Consider the following 17,766-nt stretch of genomic DNA (forward strand, 5'->3'; position numbering starts at 1 on the left):
TAAACTCACTTTTAAAAAATGTTTGGGGCTGGGCTTCCCTGGTGGCGCAGTGGTTGAGAGTCCGCCTGCCGATGCAGGGGACACGGGTTCGTGCCCCGGTCTGGGAAGATCCCACATGCCGCGGAGCGGCTGGGCCCGTGAGCCATGGCTGTTGAGCCTGCGCATCCGGAGCCTGTGCTCTGCAAGGGGAGAGGCCACAGCAGTGAGAGGCCCGCGTACCGCAAAAAAAAAAAAAAAAAAAAAAAAAAAAAAAAAAAAAAATGTTTGGGGCTTCCCTGGTTGCGCAGTGGTTAAGAATCCGCCTGCCAATGCAGGGGACATGGGTTCAAGCCCTGGTCCAGGAAGATCCCACATGCCGTGGAGTGACTAAGCTTGTGCACCACAACTACTGAGCCTGTGCTCTAGGGCCCATGAGCCACAACTCCTGAAGCCCAGGCACCTAGAGCCCGTGCTCTGCAACACGAGAAGCCACCGCAATGAGAAGCCCGCGCACCGCAAAGAAGAGTAGCCCCCGCCCACCGCAACTAGAGAAAGCCCACGCGCAGCAACAAAGGCCCAACACAGCCAAAAATAAATAAATAAAATAAGTGATATTTTTTTAAAAATTAAAAATTAAAAAAAATGTTTGAACATTAAAAATTGTTTTTAAAAATGTGGTAAATACACGTAACATAAAATTTACCACTTAACCATTAAGTGTACAGTTCTGTAGGGCTAATAATCTCCCTTTTTATCAGAGAGAGCAGAGTCCCTTAAAGAAATAAGGGCAAGTAAGTAGATAATAGCAGTAAGTTGGTCCCCTGCAGGAGGATGACCAGGTGTCCTCTCAATTCTTACACCTGCTGTGTCCACAGATGGGGCTGACATGGGGCTTCTGCACACACCTGCAGAAGGCACTAAACATATAGACAATGGAATACTACTCAGCCATTAGAAAGAATGAAATCATGCCATTTACAGCAACATGGATGGACCTAGAGGTTGTCGTATGGAGTGAAGTAAGTTGGCTGGTGGGCAGACCCAGCTCAGCCAGGAGGCCTGGCGTTCAGGGCCTGGACTCTGGCCTCTGACAGTCCCGGGTTCGAGTCCTGACTCTGCTTTTCACCAGCTAGGTGGCTTTAGGCAGAGTCTAACCTCTCGGCTGCTGTATCCACACCTGTGAAACAGGGCTGCCATCCCCTGCCACAGAGGGTCTTGTGGACCTCAGAGGTAATCTCCGAGGAGGCACGTCATGGACACCACGGATGCCATGGTCAACATTAACCAGGGCTAAGCAGGGGTGACAGATGCAGCTGGAAGGCATCTCTTTCTCTTTCTGGTCCTCATCTCCAGACTGCCCGATGGTGGCTTAGGGCATAGGTCTTTCCAGAGGTTCCTTTTCATTTGGAAGACTGCCCGCCTTGACAGTTGTTCCCACCCTGATGCTTCCCAGGACCAGAGAAAGGGAGTGGGGAGCAGGCCCAGGAGATCTGGTTACAGGCGGCTCAGCCTCACCTGTCTCCCTTCTCCCAAAGGGCAGGGCTGCACAAAGGGCCATGTCACTGACCAGTGCGATGGAGTGACCAGATTGCAAGAGGGTGCCTGTGTAGTTCTCTTGTCCCCCTCTGAGGTGGGGGACAGCTTTGACAGGCTGCCCCCACCCCCCAGGGCATTCGTTTGTCCCCGGCCTCTTTCCGCATCTGCGGCCTCAGGAGTCAAGGCTGAGGCTGCCGCCTGGCCCATGTGCCAGCCCCGGCTGTCCGTTTCCCAGCGATCTGCCCTGAGACACACATAAAGCCGCCTTTCAGAGCTTCGTTCAGGCCGCTGCAGGGGGCCGGGGAGGAGTCCTGGGGTCCTTGGAGCTGGCAGACAAAGCTGCCTTGTTGGGAGGGTACAGAGAGAGCAGGGACCCCCCCCACCAACCGCTCCAGTGAGACCCTTCCCCTTAGGGTCTCTCCAGGGTGCATGGGGCCAGCTGCTCCCAGGGGCAGGGCATCTGCCTCACTGAGTCCTGGGCGCAGGAGGGCAGAGAGGGTGGGAATAAGGGGCCTGGATCCCTGAGAGCAGGGCTTCTGGATTTGGGGGTGCTCTTCTCAACCACGTAAGCCACCCGTTACGCTGGATGCTCTTAGAGCAAAGCCAAGGCCCATGAGGCTGTGGGTGGCCCCGCTGAACTCACCTCCTCAGGCCCTCTTTCTCTCTCTCTCCTGAGCCCGCTCAGCCCTTTCGGATGCTTGAACCTCAGGTCTTGGAACGTGCTGTTCCCTCTGCCTGGAATGCCCTTCCCAGCACTTCTCACATGGCTGCCCCCTGCTCACCATCCTCGGAGGCCTCCCTGGCTCCTCTGTCCAACCCCGCTCCCACCTCAAACCCCATTTATTCCCCCTCTCAACGTCCCTCCAGGACACGGTGGAGGTGGGGGGAGCTTGTTTTCTTCACCTACAACAGTGAAGAATCTAGAACAGCCAAGCACCTAGGACACGGGCAGTAAATAATTGTCGAATAAAAGAAGCAGCCCTGTTTCTGACTTACTTCACTTACCGTGTGACATCACGTATATGTGGAATCTAAACTATGGCACAAATGAACCTATCTACGAAACAGAAACAGACTCACAGACATGGAGAAAACACTTGTGGTTGCCAAGGGGGAGGGCTGGACTGAGAGTTTGGGTTTAGTAGATGCAAACTATTACGTATAGAAGGGATTAACGCCAGGGTCCTGCTGTAGAGCACAGGAAACTATATTTAATACCCTGGGATAAACCATAATGAAAAAGAGTATAAAAAAGAATGTATAGGGCTTCCCTGGTGGCGCAGTGGTTGAGAGTCCGCCTGCCGATGCAGGGGACACGGGTTCGTGCCCCGGTCTGGGAAGATCCCACACGCTGCGGAGCGGCTGGGCCCGTGAGCCATGGCCGCTGAGCCTGCGCGTCCGGAGCCTGTGCTCCGCAATGGGAGAGGCCACAGCAGTGAGAGGCCCACGTACCGCAAAAAAAAAAAAAAAAAAAAAAAAGAATGTATATATGTGTATAACTGAGTCACTTTGCTGTGCAGCAGAAACTAACGCAGCATTGTAAATCAACTATACCTCAATAAAAAAATTAAAAAAGAAAAAAAGAAGCAGTCCTCTTCCCCGAGGGGGTGTCACCTAGCCAGTGGAAGCAGTGGCCAGGGCCTGGAGCCTGCCTGTGTTTATCCCAAAGCTTTTCTAGGGCCTCACAATCTCCCACCCACAGCTGTAGAGTGTTGCCCTTGGGCCACGCCCACCCCAGGAAAGGGGAGAGGTCCCTGTGCCCCCACCTCTGTCTCATCACCCACCCTGCCCTCTGAGTGGTGCTGAAGGGCTGGGGGCTGCCTCTCCACAGCCATGGCCGGGACATCTGTCTTCATGATCGGGGCCTGGCAGGTGCAGGGCGAGGCCCAGGGGAAGACCAGCAAAGACCAATGGGAGGTGGGAGCCGGGCCGTGCCTGTGTAACACGGACGTAAATAAATGATCACACCAGGCATAAACAGCCGGGCTGGGGGGTTTGGAGTCCACACAGTGATTTCTCAGACCTCAGGCAGGAGTCGGGTCAGCCGGGGTCCCAGATGGGAAGGCATCCTGTGTCACAGCCGCTTCATTACCGTCTTAACTGAGTGGCCGGCTGGGTCCCTAGGAGCCCCAGCGGAGGTGACTAACGTCGTGATTAGTCACAATTGGCGCCTGTGCCCACCCTCAGGGTCAGGGTGTGGGGGAGGGGGAGGGGGGGCGGAAGCGAGTGTGTGGGGCGCTGGTGGAGTTGTGATCATTAATAATAATAGAACAAGAGTTCTCGTTTCTTGGACAGTTACCAGGGGGCCTGGCCTGGTTTAAGCTCTTTAAGTGCGTTATTTATTCCTCAGGCCAGCCTCAAAAGGGTGAGTACTATTATTGGACCCATTTTACAAATGAGGAAACTGAGACTCAGAGAGATGAAGTGATCAGCTCCAAATCCAGGTCCACCTGAGTTCTCACTGGAGTTTGCAGCCACTGTGCTCTCCATTGTGACCGTGGCTCTGCAGGGAGCCCTCAGAGGCCTTGGCAGCTCTGGCCGTCTTCCCCAGGGAGGCTGGTGAACACGGCCAGTGCCGCCTGAGTCTGCACAGTCCAGTTTAAATACACAGGTACTTGGCCCCGCCTAGATCCTATGGAGGCGAGATGGATAAAGAGGAACCATCACAGAACACATTTATCAGGCCTCCCCCTCGGTGGATGCAATCAGCCACCATCTCTCCAGGCCTATGGTTTTCAAGTTTCAGGGAGCATCAGAATCACACAGGTAGCTTGTTAAACAGACAAGAAGGGCCCAACTCAGGAATCTGCCTGTTTATCAAGAAACATCGCACCACCAGTGGCAAAACACAGCTCTACCATTTCAGAAGTCACAAAGGAAATGAGCCCAGAGTGCTGTCTCATTGGCCTCCCTGAGCTCGTCCAGAAGGCGGACAATTGGGCTGGAACCACGTCTATAATTCTGACCTGTCCTCACTGAGCTCTCCAGGCTCTCACCAGCTGGGACCCTGAAGATTCACGGGGAGGATGCTGGAGTGGCTTTCACAGCCTCACAAGCTGTAAAAAGAACATTTGAAAAGAAAGGGAACCTAGAGGTCGTGAAATCTAAGCCCTTTGTTTTACATTTGGGGAAAATAAGGTCCCTAAAGTTAAGGGACCTACCTAAGGCCACACAGCACGTTAGTGGTAGAGTCCTTTCAACAATTTTCCATGATATCAAGCTGCTTGGGGCAACAGGTGTCTGGGGTTCCATCCCTGGAGGGCTAGTACTTACTGCCAAGGTCTCTCAGGTGCACATGAAGCCATTAAAATAAAGGGCTTTGTGTTAGCTGGGCTGATGTGTTCCAGCCTGGCACGGGGCCTGGAATATAGAAATTGCTCAGTTAATATTTTAGAAATATGCACTGAACATCATCCACAGCAGTGGGCAAAACAGACGCAGCCCTTGCTGTTAAGGGGTTCACAGCCCATCAGACCTCTGTGGCCTGTGAGCCAGGGTAAGGAAGATGAGGTGGTGGCTCCTCTTTTCCAGGGGAGAAAGCTGATTCTCTTCCTTCTCCTCAACCCTCTATGCCAAGACCTCAGTTTCACTGATCCCAGGTCAGACAGGGAACTAAATGTATGAAGCGGGTGGAGTGTGAGACATTAGGGAGAGGTAGGGACTGTGGCCAACAGTGATGGTCTTTGAACCCTCGTTTTTTTCAAGAAGCATCGAGCCAGACAATGGAAAACACTGACATATCTAAAAACCAAGTATGGCCCATGGCCATGGGTTTGCCATGGCCAGCATGCTGTGTAGTACTGGATCAGGAGCGTGAAGACCAGAATTTATTTCTGGTCCTTGGCTGACTGAGTGACATTGGGTGAATCACTGGCTTCAGTCTCCTCAACCATGCCCAGAAGGACTGGGTCATGGTCACCTCTGAGGCTTTGTGCCAGGAAGCTGCCGGGAAACCAGGACGGACACCAGCATGCAGCAAAGCTGCTGTGGCTTTAAAAGTGCCTGGACAGCCCCAGTGGCAGCAGCTAGCGGTGCGGGCCACCTGCGGAGCCCGCCACAGCTGGGAAGATTAGTCTCTTCCACTAGACAACACCCATTACCATGTTCCAATAGCCATCACTTCCGCTAGGAGAGCTGCAGATGAGATATCGATTGCACCGACCCCAGGTGAGCCCTTTCCCCAGCCTGAGAGGCGTGCAGATCAGCTCTGCACCTGCCGGCGGCTGCCGGGGTCCTGCCGCCTCCTATCTGCACCCACCCCACCCCCGCCCCGTGTGCTCAGGATCCAGGGGAAGCTGACAGCAGCCCCGCCAGGTGCGCTGATCTGGGTTGGCCAAGGCCTGGGCTCTACAGGTTCTTTGCTTTCAAGAGGGAGATGGGGAGGGGGCAGTTCACATGGTCAAAGGTGAGAAGGTGGGAAAGGACGGTCAGTGGAGAACCTCGAGAGTGAGGTCTGGCTGGGCGCCCGGGAGAGGGAGAAGCAGGCTGCAGGTGGGGGAGGACGGCCTGATGCCAGCATTTGGGTGGGCAGTGCAAACTTTGGGACAGGAGGTGACACGACCTCAAATCCACCTTTGCCCCCTGAGAATCCAGCCTCCTCTCCAGGCAGCCTGGCCTGCTGGGAGCTCCTAAGGTCTGTTCCTTCTCCCTAGGTTCAGGCACTGGAGCACCGGAAATGAAAAGGGGATGCCCACGGGCCTGGGTCCTGGAGGTAGGTTCCCTGAGGGCAGAGGCTGCGTCTGCCCCTCCCTGCCCATCCCGCCACCCCGCCCCCACCATGGCACAGGGCTGGGCGCATTGCCCACGTGAGAGGTGGAATGCCTCAGTAGAAATCAGCTGAGCGTCAGAGGCAGATGCAGCCTCCTTTACGCATTCACTCATTTGTGGAATCCCGCAGGGCAGTAACCAATCAGAGCTCAGAGCTTTTCTCCCACAAGCAAGATGCTCTCGCCGGCCCCGGCCATCCATGGGCACTGTGACGGCCGCAGCCCAGATGGCTTGAAGCTTTCTTATTTGCCCAGCACACCCCAGTACATTTTTTAAAAGAAGAAAGACATTCTCCTTTTCTTTTTTTAACCCTGTGATTTCCACCAGTCTCACCGTGGCACCAAGGGGCCTTCTGGACACTGGAAAGTTTCCGTAGCTTCACCTGGGTGGTGGTTACACAGGTGGATACACAGGGAAAATTTATCAAGCTGTCCACCTCAGATGTATGCACTTTTCTGTGTGTGTACATGTCTATGCGAGTGTATGCATGTGTACGTGTACACGTGTATGTGCATATGTGTACATGTTTATATGCATGTGTCTGTGTATGTATATTTTACCTCAACAAAAACCAACTCTATCTTCCGCCTTTGAACAGGAATGTTTTGCTTCTTCCAGGGAAGCAGGAGGGGCCTGGAAGGTGGGTCTGGCTGGCCGGTGGCCTGGACCCCTCCTCAGCTCCCCAACTACAGAAGGTGAGGGAGCCTGGGGTCCTTGCTTGACCCATCCTGCTGAAGCCCAGCTTCCCAGCTCCTGACTTCTCAGAATTCGCCCAGACATGAGAAACCCCCCATTGCCCAGCCAGGAGCTAGAGGAGGGAGTGGGGGGATTTACAAACAGTAAAGAAAATAATAAAATGATAACCGAGAGGGGATGGGAGAATCCCACCATTCATTCAAGACAATTTCATTGAGAGCCTCTTACCTGCTAAGCCCTGAGCTGAGTGCCAGGTGATACAGTGTGGGTACAGCAGACATGGTCACTGCTCCCAGGGTTGCCTGCAGCCTGCAAGGAAATGGAATCCATCCCAGAAATGTCCAGGGATGGGCATTTAAGGAAAGCTGGAGGATGTGGTTTTTAACCTCAAAGGCCAAGAAGGTGGCCCTTGTCAGGGCCCAGGCTCACCAGCTCAGAGGCAGCGGCTACCAATAAACAAAGTGCATCCAACTGCCATGTTGTGACTTTATAACAAAAAATTGAATTGTCACACAGGCCAAACTCGCACCGATAGCAGCCGCTCCCTGTAAGCGTGCTACATGGGCTGTCACGCTGCGGTGAGGAGCCAGGAGCCCTGAGACCCACAGTTGCTGAATAAAAAAGTGCTCCTGGGCTTCCCTGGTGGCGCAGTGGTTGAGAGTCCGCCTGCCGATGCAGGGGACGCGGGTTCGTGTCCCGGTCCGGGAAGATCCCACATGCTGTGGAGTGGCTGGGCCCGTGAGCCATGGCCGCTGAGCCTGTGCGTCCGGAGCCTGTGCTCCTCAACGGGAGAGGCCACAGCAGTGAGAGGCCTGCGCACCGCAAAAAAAAAAAAAAAAAAAAAAAGATGTGGCACATATATACAATGGAATATTACTCAGCCATAAAAAGAAACGAAATTGAGTTATTCGTAGTGAGGTGGATGGACCTACAGTCTGTCATACAGGGTGAAATAAGTCAGAAAGAGAAAAACAAATACCGTATGCTAACACGTATATATGGAATCTAAAAAAAAATGGTCATGGAGAACCTAGGGGCAGGACAGGAATAAAGACGCAGACCTACTAGAGAATGGACTTGAGGACATGGGGAGGGGGAAGGGTAAGATGGGACAAAGTGAGAGAGTGGCATGGACATATATACACTACCAAATGTAAAACCAATAGCTAGTGGGAAGCAGCCGCATAGCACAGGGAGATCAGCTCGGTGCTTTGTGACCACCTAGAGGGGTGGGATAGGGAGGGTGGGAGGCAGGGAGACACAAGAGGGAAGCGATATGAGGATATATGTATATGTATAGCTGATTCACTTCGTTATAAAGCAGAGATTAACACACCATTGTAAAGCAATTATACTCCAATAAAGATGTTTAAAAAAAAAAAGAATAAGGGAGGACAGCCTACTATGTACTAGATGTTATGCTAGACCCCTGAGCTCTACTAATACCTACTAACAGCCTGCTCTTCTATCTGTGACTCTGTTCTACAAGTAAAAATAAGTAGTAACATATGTGATAAATAAAAATTCTCAGAATTCCCTGGCAGTCCAGTGGTTAGGACTCTGCACTCTCACTGCCTAGGGCCCGGGTTGAATCCCTGGTTGGGGAACTAAGATCCCACAAACCACGTGGCATGGCCAAAAAAAAAAAAAAAAAAAAAAAATCTCTGCATGTCTCAGCAATCCCTGGGGGGAAAAGAAAAGAATACGGGAGGACACAAATCACCAAGGTAAGTAATGAAATAGGGACGTGGCTATCAATCCTGCAAACAGTTAAGGATAATAAGAAAATATTATGAAAAGATTTACGCCAGTAAAACTGACAATCTAAATGGAATGGGCAAATTCCTCAAAAGACACAAATTACCCAAAGTTGACCCAAGAGGAAATGGACAACATGAATAACCCAATATAAATAAAAGAAACTGAATTTATACCTTAAAAGCATCCGCCAAGAAAATTCTAGGCCCAGATGGTTTCACTAGTGAATTCTATCAGATATTTATGAAAGAAACATTACCAATCCTACACAGGATAAATATAAAACACATACCTTTCTTATTTTTGATCTTTTAAAAACGATATTTGACTACCTAAAGAAAAAATAGCAACATATTGTGGGTTTTTGTAGAAGCAATATATATGACAACAAAAGCACAAACTGAAATGTTCTAAGATTGTATTGTTGTATGGTTCTTATATTACACATGAGACGGTACAACATTAATGAACGTAGCCCGTTGTAAACTAAAGATATATGGATACTGTAGACCCTAGAGAAACCACTGAAAAGACAAAAAGCATAGCTAGTAAACCAGCTACTAAGAATACTCAATTAAATCCAACAAAAGGCAGGAAAATAGTTTAGAGTGAAAAACTAAATCTATAAATGGGGAAAGGTTAAGTTAACAGCTATCAATATAATAGAATATTACATAGTTGTTGAAAGTGTTTAAGAGTTTTTGATGAAGAAAACTGTTTATGGTGTCATGTTAATTTAAAGCAGGTCAAACACTTGCTTTTAAAATACTTTAGGGACTTCCCTGGCCGTCCAGTGGTTAAGGCTCCCCACTTCCACTGCCGGGGGCATGGGTTCGATCCCTGGTGGGGGAATTAAGATCCTGCATGCTACGTGGCACGGCCAAAAAGAAAAAAGAATACTTTATCCTAAATAACTCTGTAAAAATATTTATAAGCATAGAAAAATTTGACTGAGAAGAAATTCACGAAGTATAAGCAGTGTTTATAGTTGGGTGGTGAGATGATGGGTGATAGTTATTTCTATAAGATTGTGTTTTGTTTTGTTTTGTTTTTTAATAAGATGCAGCCCAATGATGGTTAAGGACATAAACACACAAGATTTGGGGGGTCAGCCAGGCCAGAGTTTGGTTCCTGGCTCTGTCACTTGCTGGCTGACTGAAAGCTGGCAAAGCAATTCCTCTGCATCTCAGTTGCCTCCTCCACCAAACAGAGATAAAAGCATCTACCTCAGTGTCATTTTGAAGATTCAAAGAGATAATATGAATAAAGCGTGTAGCAAAGTGTCTGGCACAAAGTTAAGGTTCATTGAATAATTCATTTGTAACCTTCAAAATAAGAGGAAAACAAGTTTTAAAAACAAAATGTCTTTTGAAAGAAACCCTCATTAACGAAGGCAATGGAGTGGAGGTCAGAACCAGGGAAGGGTCCAGAGCGACCAGCACTCAAGTCTTCCCGGTAACAGTGCTTCTGTCTGCAAATACCACAAACTCTCTCACCAGCTTAATTAAGCTCTAAATGGTAATTGGTTATGAGAACAGCACAGTGTCTCAGAGAATCCAGGTTAAGAAATGCCGCCAGCTTCCATGAGGCCTACCAGGATGGGAACTGGGATTCTAAACCGGACACCCCACTCTGCCCATCACTCCCTTTTCCCTCTCTGCTTTTCCAGCCACAGGGCATCCCACCACGGCTAAATTCCCTTGTCCTCGTTTCTGGCCGGTTCCCTGGGCCCCATTGCTGGGACTGACATTCTGATTGGCCCAGCTCTAGTCAGGTGCCCAGCCATGGTCCAATCAGATATGACCAAAGGGGTGGAGTCAAGTGCCAACATGGCGGCTTTGGGCCGTGGTTTCTGGAGGAAGGGTGGAGGGAACCGTGTAAGCCAGGTAAACACTCCCCACCACCACCACCACCACCACCACCAAATTATGTCTGTGTTTTGGTCCTCTGTGCTCAGGCTGCTCTTCTTACTGGGCTTCTTTCTCCTCCTTGATGTAGGACACTTCAGGCCACCCAGCCACGGTGGGGAAGCCTGGTGTGGTCAGTCGTGGCCACCATTCCCGGGAGTTCACTGCGGGCTGTGGGCACGACTGCCCCCAAGTTTGTCACCTAAACTCTCCTCGGTTTCCCTGGCATGTGCCACAGGGGCACAGCTGGTAACAAAATGCCAGGCTGCTGGGCTAGGGTCTGACACGGGTGGGTGCTTCTGGATTCCATGCTTTTTGCCGGAGAGAGGGGTCGATTCTTCCAGATAAACAGGTTCTCTGGCAAAAGGTGGCCTTCGGCAGTGCTTAAGTCAGAAAACACAAAGGTCGGTCTAAGAAAAGCATGATTCACCCCCCCCCACACACACACACACACTCTCTCTCTCTCTTACTCTTCTCTCTGCAGAAATAAACAAAAGACCAATGTATCATTTTTTTTTAATCGTCATTTTACAGCTCCTGACTGCAGCCGGCCCCCACCCCTTCCGTTTGCTGACCACTTCTGCAGGCTCCAGGGGACCAGGGAACAAAGCCGGGGCCTGGCACCCGCACTGCACTGCCAGCCCTGGAGGACAAGTCACAACTACAAATTATCACAACAATTAGCGGCTGCACTTGGGAGATGGGCAAAGCGAGGAGGCCCAGCTCCCGTTTATCAGCCGGTTTATTTGGTGGTGACCTTGCTCTGGAGGCGATGATACTCCTTCAGCCTGTAAACCAGATTCAAAACAAAGAAGAATGTAAATTAACAATAACAACATGCACTCAGTTCAATTAATTCAGGCAGAGGTGGGGTGGCGGGGGCAGCTGTTTGTTAAGATGTGTGTGGAGTTGTCTTTTTTTCTCCCTCTCTCCCTCTCCTGCTCTGGCCCCTCCTGCCCTCCAATCAGGATAATGTAATTAATTTATCTTAGGGGGAAAACATTGCTTGCCATTGTTTAAGACAAAGCGTTAAACTGGCAATGGGAGAAATGAAGAGGCCATTATGAAAACCCGGTGTGTTCAGAGCCATTTAAAAGGGTTTATAGAGTCATAAAACACAAACGGGGTGAAGGAGGCGGGGAGGTGGAGGTGACTGTGGGGCTGGAATCCATGTCTCTCCCAGTCTCAGCTCCAGGGACAGGAGGCTGGCTCTGAGAGAAAATGGTTTTGTGCTGGGGGCATGTTATCAGCGAGAGGAGAGAAACTCATGCCTTCTTCCTGACCCCAAGCCCCAGGAGAAGGAAGATGGGGATTAAGAACCCAGAGCTGGACAGACAGGCCTTCTGGACTCAGCCCCACTGAGCACTTGCTGCTAGGCCCTGTGCCCTTCCTGGGTGCCAGGCTCTGGGCAGAGTGCTTGATTTCCACGGACTCAGATCAAACTTTCACTGAACCTGTGAGGCAGGTACGGTTAACATCCTATGATTTCCAGAAGTTCAGAAGGGTTCTGAGACCAAACTGCAGAGGCAGGGTTCGAAGCCAGGTCTGAGTGGCTTCAGATGGTGTGTATCACCCCACTGGGCCATGGAGATCCATGGTTCCAGTTAGACCTGAGCTCATGTATGTGGACGTGAAGGCAGGAGCCAGCCAGGTGACCTTCTGTGGCTTCTTTCTACCCCTCGGCCATTTCCCTTGCTAACCTGCCCAGGAAAGGGGCTCCTAGTGGCTGGAGAGGGTGGGAGCGAGTGTCAGAGGCAAAGAGCAGAACCCAGAAACCTGGAACTCAAGTGCCCAGGACCCTCTGTTGCTCTTGGCTGTCACAAGTGTGCCTTCTGGCCCCGCAGAGGATGGGAGCAGGCTGGGTCCAAAGCAGGCGCTGAGGATGTGGTGGGTGGAGGAACAGGAAGGTGGGGCTTGTCTAGGGCAGAGCAGTGGTCAGAGCATTGAGGTCCCATCAGAGCCTGCTCCCCACACCTGGAGGGTCTGAGGACCCATCAGGGCCCAGAGCTGCTCACCTGAGGGAGTTGATGTTGATGAAACCAGTGGCATCAACTGGCTCGTAATCTCCCTGCACATTCATGCTGCAAAAGAGTAGGGGCTCGTCAGCATCCCCCGGGCCTTGGCCTTGGCATCCAAGGGACCTCAGCCTCACAGACACCCAGGCATTTCCTCAGTGTTGATCCAACACTCCCTGCACTTTGGCTTTTCATTCCATTCCTTTCAATTCAGGGAGCCCTACCCAGGGCCGGGGATCACGCCGGGGCTGCAGAGCAGGGAGCCATATCCCTGCTACACAAATGGGCAGGTTGGGTCCTGGTCCAGCCAGCGCCAGCCCAGTGAACTCCTCCCACGAACCAGAGCACTGCATCTGTAACTTCAGGACATGCATTGGAGCCAGCTCTGCCCTCGGGCTGTGGAGGGCTTCGACGAGTGCCCAGGAACAGCTGGTGATGTCCAGTGGCCTGAAGGCCTGGGAGGCCAGGAGTTACACACCAAACAGCCTCAGATATGCGTGACGGCATCCCTCAAGCTGCAGAGAGGCCCCAGCAGTTAAGATCTGTCCACGACGTCTTTTTCACCTTGTTTGCCCATTGAGTGAGACCGAGTCTAATCCATCCTCAAATCTGGGCACCTACCCGATGCCAGCTGGTTTTGAAAAGTGCCCAGTCAACCCCTGCTATACTCAATGGAACAGACTCCCCCCCCCCCCATCTGCAGTTTCCATCTTCCAGATTCGACAGCCTTCATCTTTTGGGAGTTCTCGCTTAGCTGTGCTTTGGAACCCTTCCCAACCACAGTCAGTCAGGTCCAGCCACCTGGGTGAGCATCCTGGCTCCACCCCTGCCATAGACCTTAGGGGAAATATTCTTGCTCTTTGAGCTTCAGTCTTTCACTTGTGAGATGGGGCTCTCAGCCTTATCACTGGCTCCGCGTGAAATGATGTAGCTGCCACCTGGCACCAGGTAAGCACTCAGTTTTACTAACATCATTCAGTCACTCATTCATTTACTCAGGTATTTATTAAGCACCTACTACCTGCCAGGCGCTGTGCCAGGTGCTGAGGAAACAAGAACCAGACAAGAGCAGCACCCACGTGGCGGGGCGGTGAGTGCAGACATAAGCAATCAGTCATCCATCTGCCTTCGATAATCACGACTGTGATATGGTCTTTGAGGACAAGTTCAGGGCGCTGTGGTCTCAGATCTGACTCCACGAGGCCACCCTCTGAGCCCCCTGGGGGAAGGGGGTCCCTCCCGTTTCTCACGGGTCCCTGTTGCGTCCTGCCCTGAATCAGCCCCTTGTCTTCATGTCTGCAGAACTCCAGCCTCAGGACAAAGCAGTCTCAAGGTTCGATGACAAGGAGGTGGCCTGTCCCCTCAGGAGCCTTCTCCAGAGAGGTGAGATCGGGGAGGAGGAGGGCAGAGGGGTTCTGCCATTTTTCTGAGACCCTGAGGCTGTGCCTCTGACTGGCTCTTTGTGGACTGTGGGCTTTGTACAACAAACGGGGTCTCTGCGCCCGGCTGCCCTGCAGCCTGTCAGGACTTGGGCTCCGTGCCTCCCCCTGCCACGCCCTCGCCCTGACCTTCAGGGGACCTTGAAGCTGGAACTCCCACGCTCTCAGTGCTCCCTCCTTTTCACCTCCATCGGCCCCTCCAGGGCTCAGGTGGCTGAAGCCACCAGGAACCGACTAGCAAGCTCCCCGTAAAGGGAGAAGATGTCAGACATCCGAGGGGCTGAGCTCGGCACCCCTCACCAGGCAGGGAAAGGCTGGACCCACCTAAAGCGTCAGCCTCCTCGAATAGGTTCTGCAGACCTTGTTGGGGTGATAAACGAAGCTTCACATGACCCCGCCCTGTGCCTCCACACCCCCATCCCGAACCATCGCACGGGCTTCGGACTCCTGGCCTCGCTCCCGCTGTCTGAGGTGCTTGTCCCCTTTGGAAGGGCCCCTGTGCTCAGCCCAGGGAGAAAGCAGGGCTTGGACCCCCTTCCTGCTCCCCACGTGCATCCGTCCTTTCACCTCCGTGTCTCACGAGTCGAAACAAACTCTGCCACCCCCTTGCCCCCAAACAGGCCCTTCAGACCACCCCAGCAGCCCCTGCAAAGAGACGCCCACATCCGGGGACAAACTTGTCCCACGGGACTGCTGAAGTACTCCCAGAGGTGTTTCTCGGGAACCGAAAAACCTCTTTTACAATTTGTGGTTTCGGGGGGTAGGGGGTACCGGTGGAACAAGTTGACAATGATTTTTTTTTTACCTCCCCTGACGGTCTACAGAAAACCTCTGTGCTTTTATTTTTGTTCATTCGAGTGGCTCTGACCTGCTCTATAATTACGGCACTTTCTACCTACTGTGCCGCGGCATTTCCAGTTCTGCTACCTCTCGCGGTTTCCTCGCTGGTCCCTGTGACACTGTCACTCAAGGGCTTTCAAGTCAGCGATGTAGAAATCAGAAAGAAAAGGGAAATGGTCGGAGACGCAGTGAGAATAAATGCTCCTGCTTTTCTCTCTTTTTTTCCCCTTTCCCTTTTTACTTTATTCATTTAATCTCCCTGAGTGAGACTGTAAGGCTTAATGAAGGGTTGGACAGATTATTAGAGGCTGTTGATTTGGAGGGGGAGGGAAGAAAGAGCCAGAGAGAGAAAGAGAGAAGATAATTTGACATTTACCCCGACTGATCTAAACGTATTCGGCTCTATTTATGGCTTCTAAAGTGTTTAGGAAGATTGAAGGGGGCGGGGGGGTGGGGAGAGAAACGCAACACGGCAAAGAGAAGGGAGAGAGAAAAATAATATTGACCGTTCAACAAAACTCGTACTGTAATTCCTGACTGGCTTCCGGGAGGGGAGAGCTGGCCTCAGCCTGAGCCAAGCTGGACCTGGGACTTGTATCAGGTGGGGCTGCCTGTCCCCACCTCTTGTTTGGCCAGGTGGACTCCAGAGGGAACACCTTGCTCCTCGGTCAAGGCCAGTCTATCATTCAGGATGCAAACACAGGTGCAGCTGATAGGCAACTGCTACCTTGGACCCAGCCCGCCAGGGCTCCCCAGCCTCTCCCACGTCCTTTCAGTGCCCTCAGCCTGGCCCGTCGGGAGGCAGCTCCTCAAGGTTCCCTCCTGGCTCCCTCTCATCCAGCTCTGCCGCTCCCCTGGGCTGTCTCCTTTTGGCCCCATCATCCAGTGTCCTCAGACCATGTTTCTCCTCAACTCTAGCCCTGTGTGTCCAGTGGCCGACTATAGATCTCCTGGCCTATCTCAAAGAAAACTCATGCTGCAGTTGTCCAAATCCAAATGCATGATCCCCCCCCCGCCCCATTCCCTCAACTCAGTCATTGCCACCAAAGTGTACCCAGCGGCTCATGCCAGAAAACCCAGGGTGGTTCTGAACTTTTCCATCTCCCTCCCCATCCAAGCCCTTTCAAGCCCACCTCCTAAATATTTGCCAAATCCATCTGCTGCTCTCTATTCCCAGAACCAGCAGCCTGGTCCAAGCCACCAGCATGTCCCACGGGGATCCCTTGTGTCCACCCTTGCCAGCTCCCACCTCCCTCAAATCCAGAGCAGCAAGAGGGGCCTCAAAACCCCACAGATCTGATGTGTCCTTCCCTTTAAGATCTGGCTCCAGGACCCTCACACTCTGGAGTTCTTGTAGTGCCTGGGATGTTCTGGGTTCTTCCAAGGCTCAGAACCTCTGCACAGGACAGTCTTTCTGGAAACTCTCCTGCCCCCTCTCCACCTGGTTCACTCCTTTCTTTGGGAGACCAGCTCAGAAATGACTTCCATGGGGAAACTTCCCCACACCCCCGTTATTATACCCAGCCCAAGTATCCTGTATCTCCCCACAGCCTGGCACCTCCTTCCCTAATCCTGCACTCGGGTGATCCTTTGATTGGGGCCTTTCTCCCCATCTAGCCTGTACATTCCATGGGGGCAGAGGTGGTATGGATAATCTTCAGGACTGTCTCCCCCATACCCTACACGTGCTTGGGCATATCTCTGCTGAGAAAGCCAGTCGGAGGAGATACTGGACATGAGGGTCTGTGCCCAGCTGGGGGCAGGGGTGGGGCGCCTACCTCACCAGCTCCTCGTTGTAGAGGGACAGTGGGGACTCCCGGCCGAGGATGTACACCTGGCCCTTGAAGACGGACACCCGCACTTTCCCTTCCACGTGCTCCTGGGACTTGGCGATGCAGTGGCGGACAAATTCACACTCGGGGCTGTGCCAGAAACCTGCAGGGAGGAAGAAGCGAGTGTGCCGGGGAGGCCCACCATGTGCCTGCCTCGGGCCAGGATGTGGGGAGGACTGGGGTCCAGGAAAGGCACCCTGCGCCTCACCCCGTCATGGCAGACGTGAGCCTGGGAGGGCAGTCCCGCACCTGCCTTGTTCACTGCGTTGTTCTGGCACGACATGCACTTGTAAATGACAACAGTGAGGACCAAGCCCGCCTGCCCCTGTCCTGTGACCTTGTAGGGCTCCTGGGGGTAAGGAGGCATCCTCTACACCCTGCAATGCAGTCACCCCCTAAGGGTCAGGAGGAGGGGATCTAACCTGCTGCTTCACACCACAGACATTCACTGGTGAAGGGACCCCGTCCTTTGCCCACAGGGGGCTCAGTCTTATCAGGGCAGCAGACCTCAAGCAAGACTCAGACATATGTTACCGGGGCCGAGCGATGGGGGTGCCCAGCTGGGTGGTGGGTTTGGGGTCAGAAAGACCAGGTGTGTGGGGCCTTCACCTCTCTGTGCCTCTGTTTCCCCATCTGCTGAGTGGGGATGACACTGCCTCGCCCTCCCAGGACTAGCAGGCTTATTGTACATGGAGGCCCTGGGCTCAGGGGCTGCTGTGAACGCTGCTGGGAAGAGCCCCACCCCTCAGGATGGGCAGAGCCCTTGGAAATAAGTGACCTGTCTTTAAAATACTGCTAATATTTTCACACGCAAAGATTTCTACAGATGAAGCACAGGCACCACGCTAAGTTCTTTACCTGGACCAGCTCTTTGAACCCTCCCAGTCACAGGAGAAAAACCTCTTAGCCTCTTTCTTTTCTGCGCGAGGAAGTTAGGCTCAGGGAATTTGAGAGACTCTTCCGCGATCACACAGGCTGTAGCGGGGGGGCCTGGACC

General features: G+C 52.5%; 1 protein-coding gene across 1 annotated transcript in view; it reads right to left on the reverse strand.

Moving 5' to 3' along the window:
• Positions 1–11,147: 11,147 nt before the first annotated feature.
• Positions 11,148–17,766, reverse strand: part of ASS1 (argininosuccinate synthase 1) — a 51,049-nt gene continuing 44,430 nt past the window's right edge. Inside the window, exons 13-15 of the mRNA XM_081237771.1 lie at positions 16,716–16,872; positions 12,659–12,724; positions 11,148–11,431 (exon numbers count right to left, since the gene is read on the reverse strand). Of these exons, the coding sequence (XP_081093897.1) occupies positions 11,386–11,431; positions 12,659–12,724; positions 16,716–16,872 (269 nt within the window). The 3' untranslated portion in view covers positions 11,148–11,385. The remainder of the gene's footprint in view (positions 11,432–12,658; positions 12,725–16,715; positions 16,873–17,766) is intronic.

This window comes from Mesoplodon bidens (assembly GCF_964165515.1).
Source record: "Mesoplodon bidens genome assembly, chromosome: 6".
NCBI classification, from domain to species: domain Eukaryota; kingdom Metazoa; phylum Chordata; class Mammalia; order Artiodactyla; family Ziphiidae; genus Mesoplodon; species Mesoplodon bidens.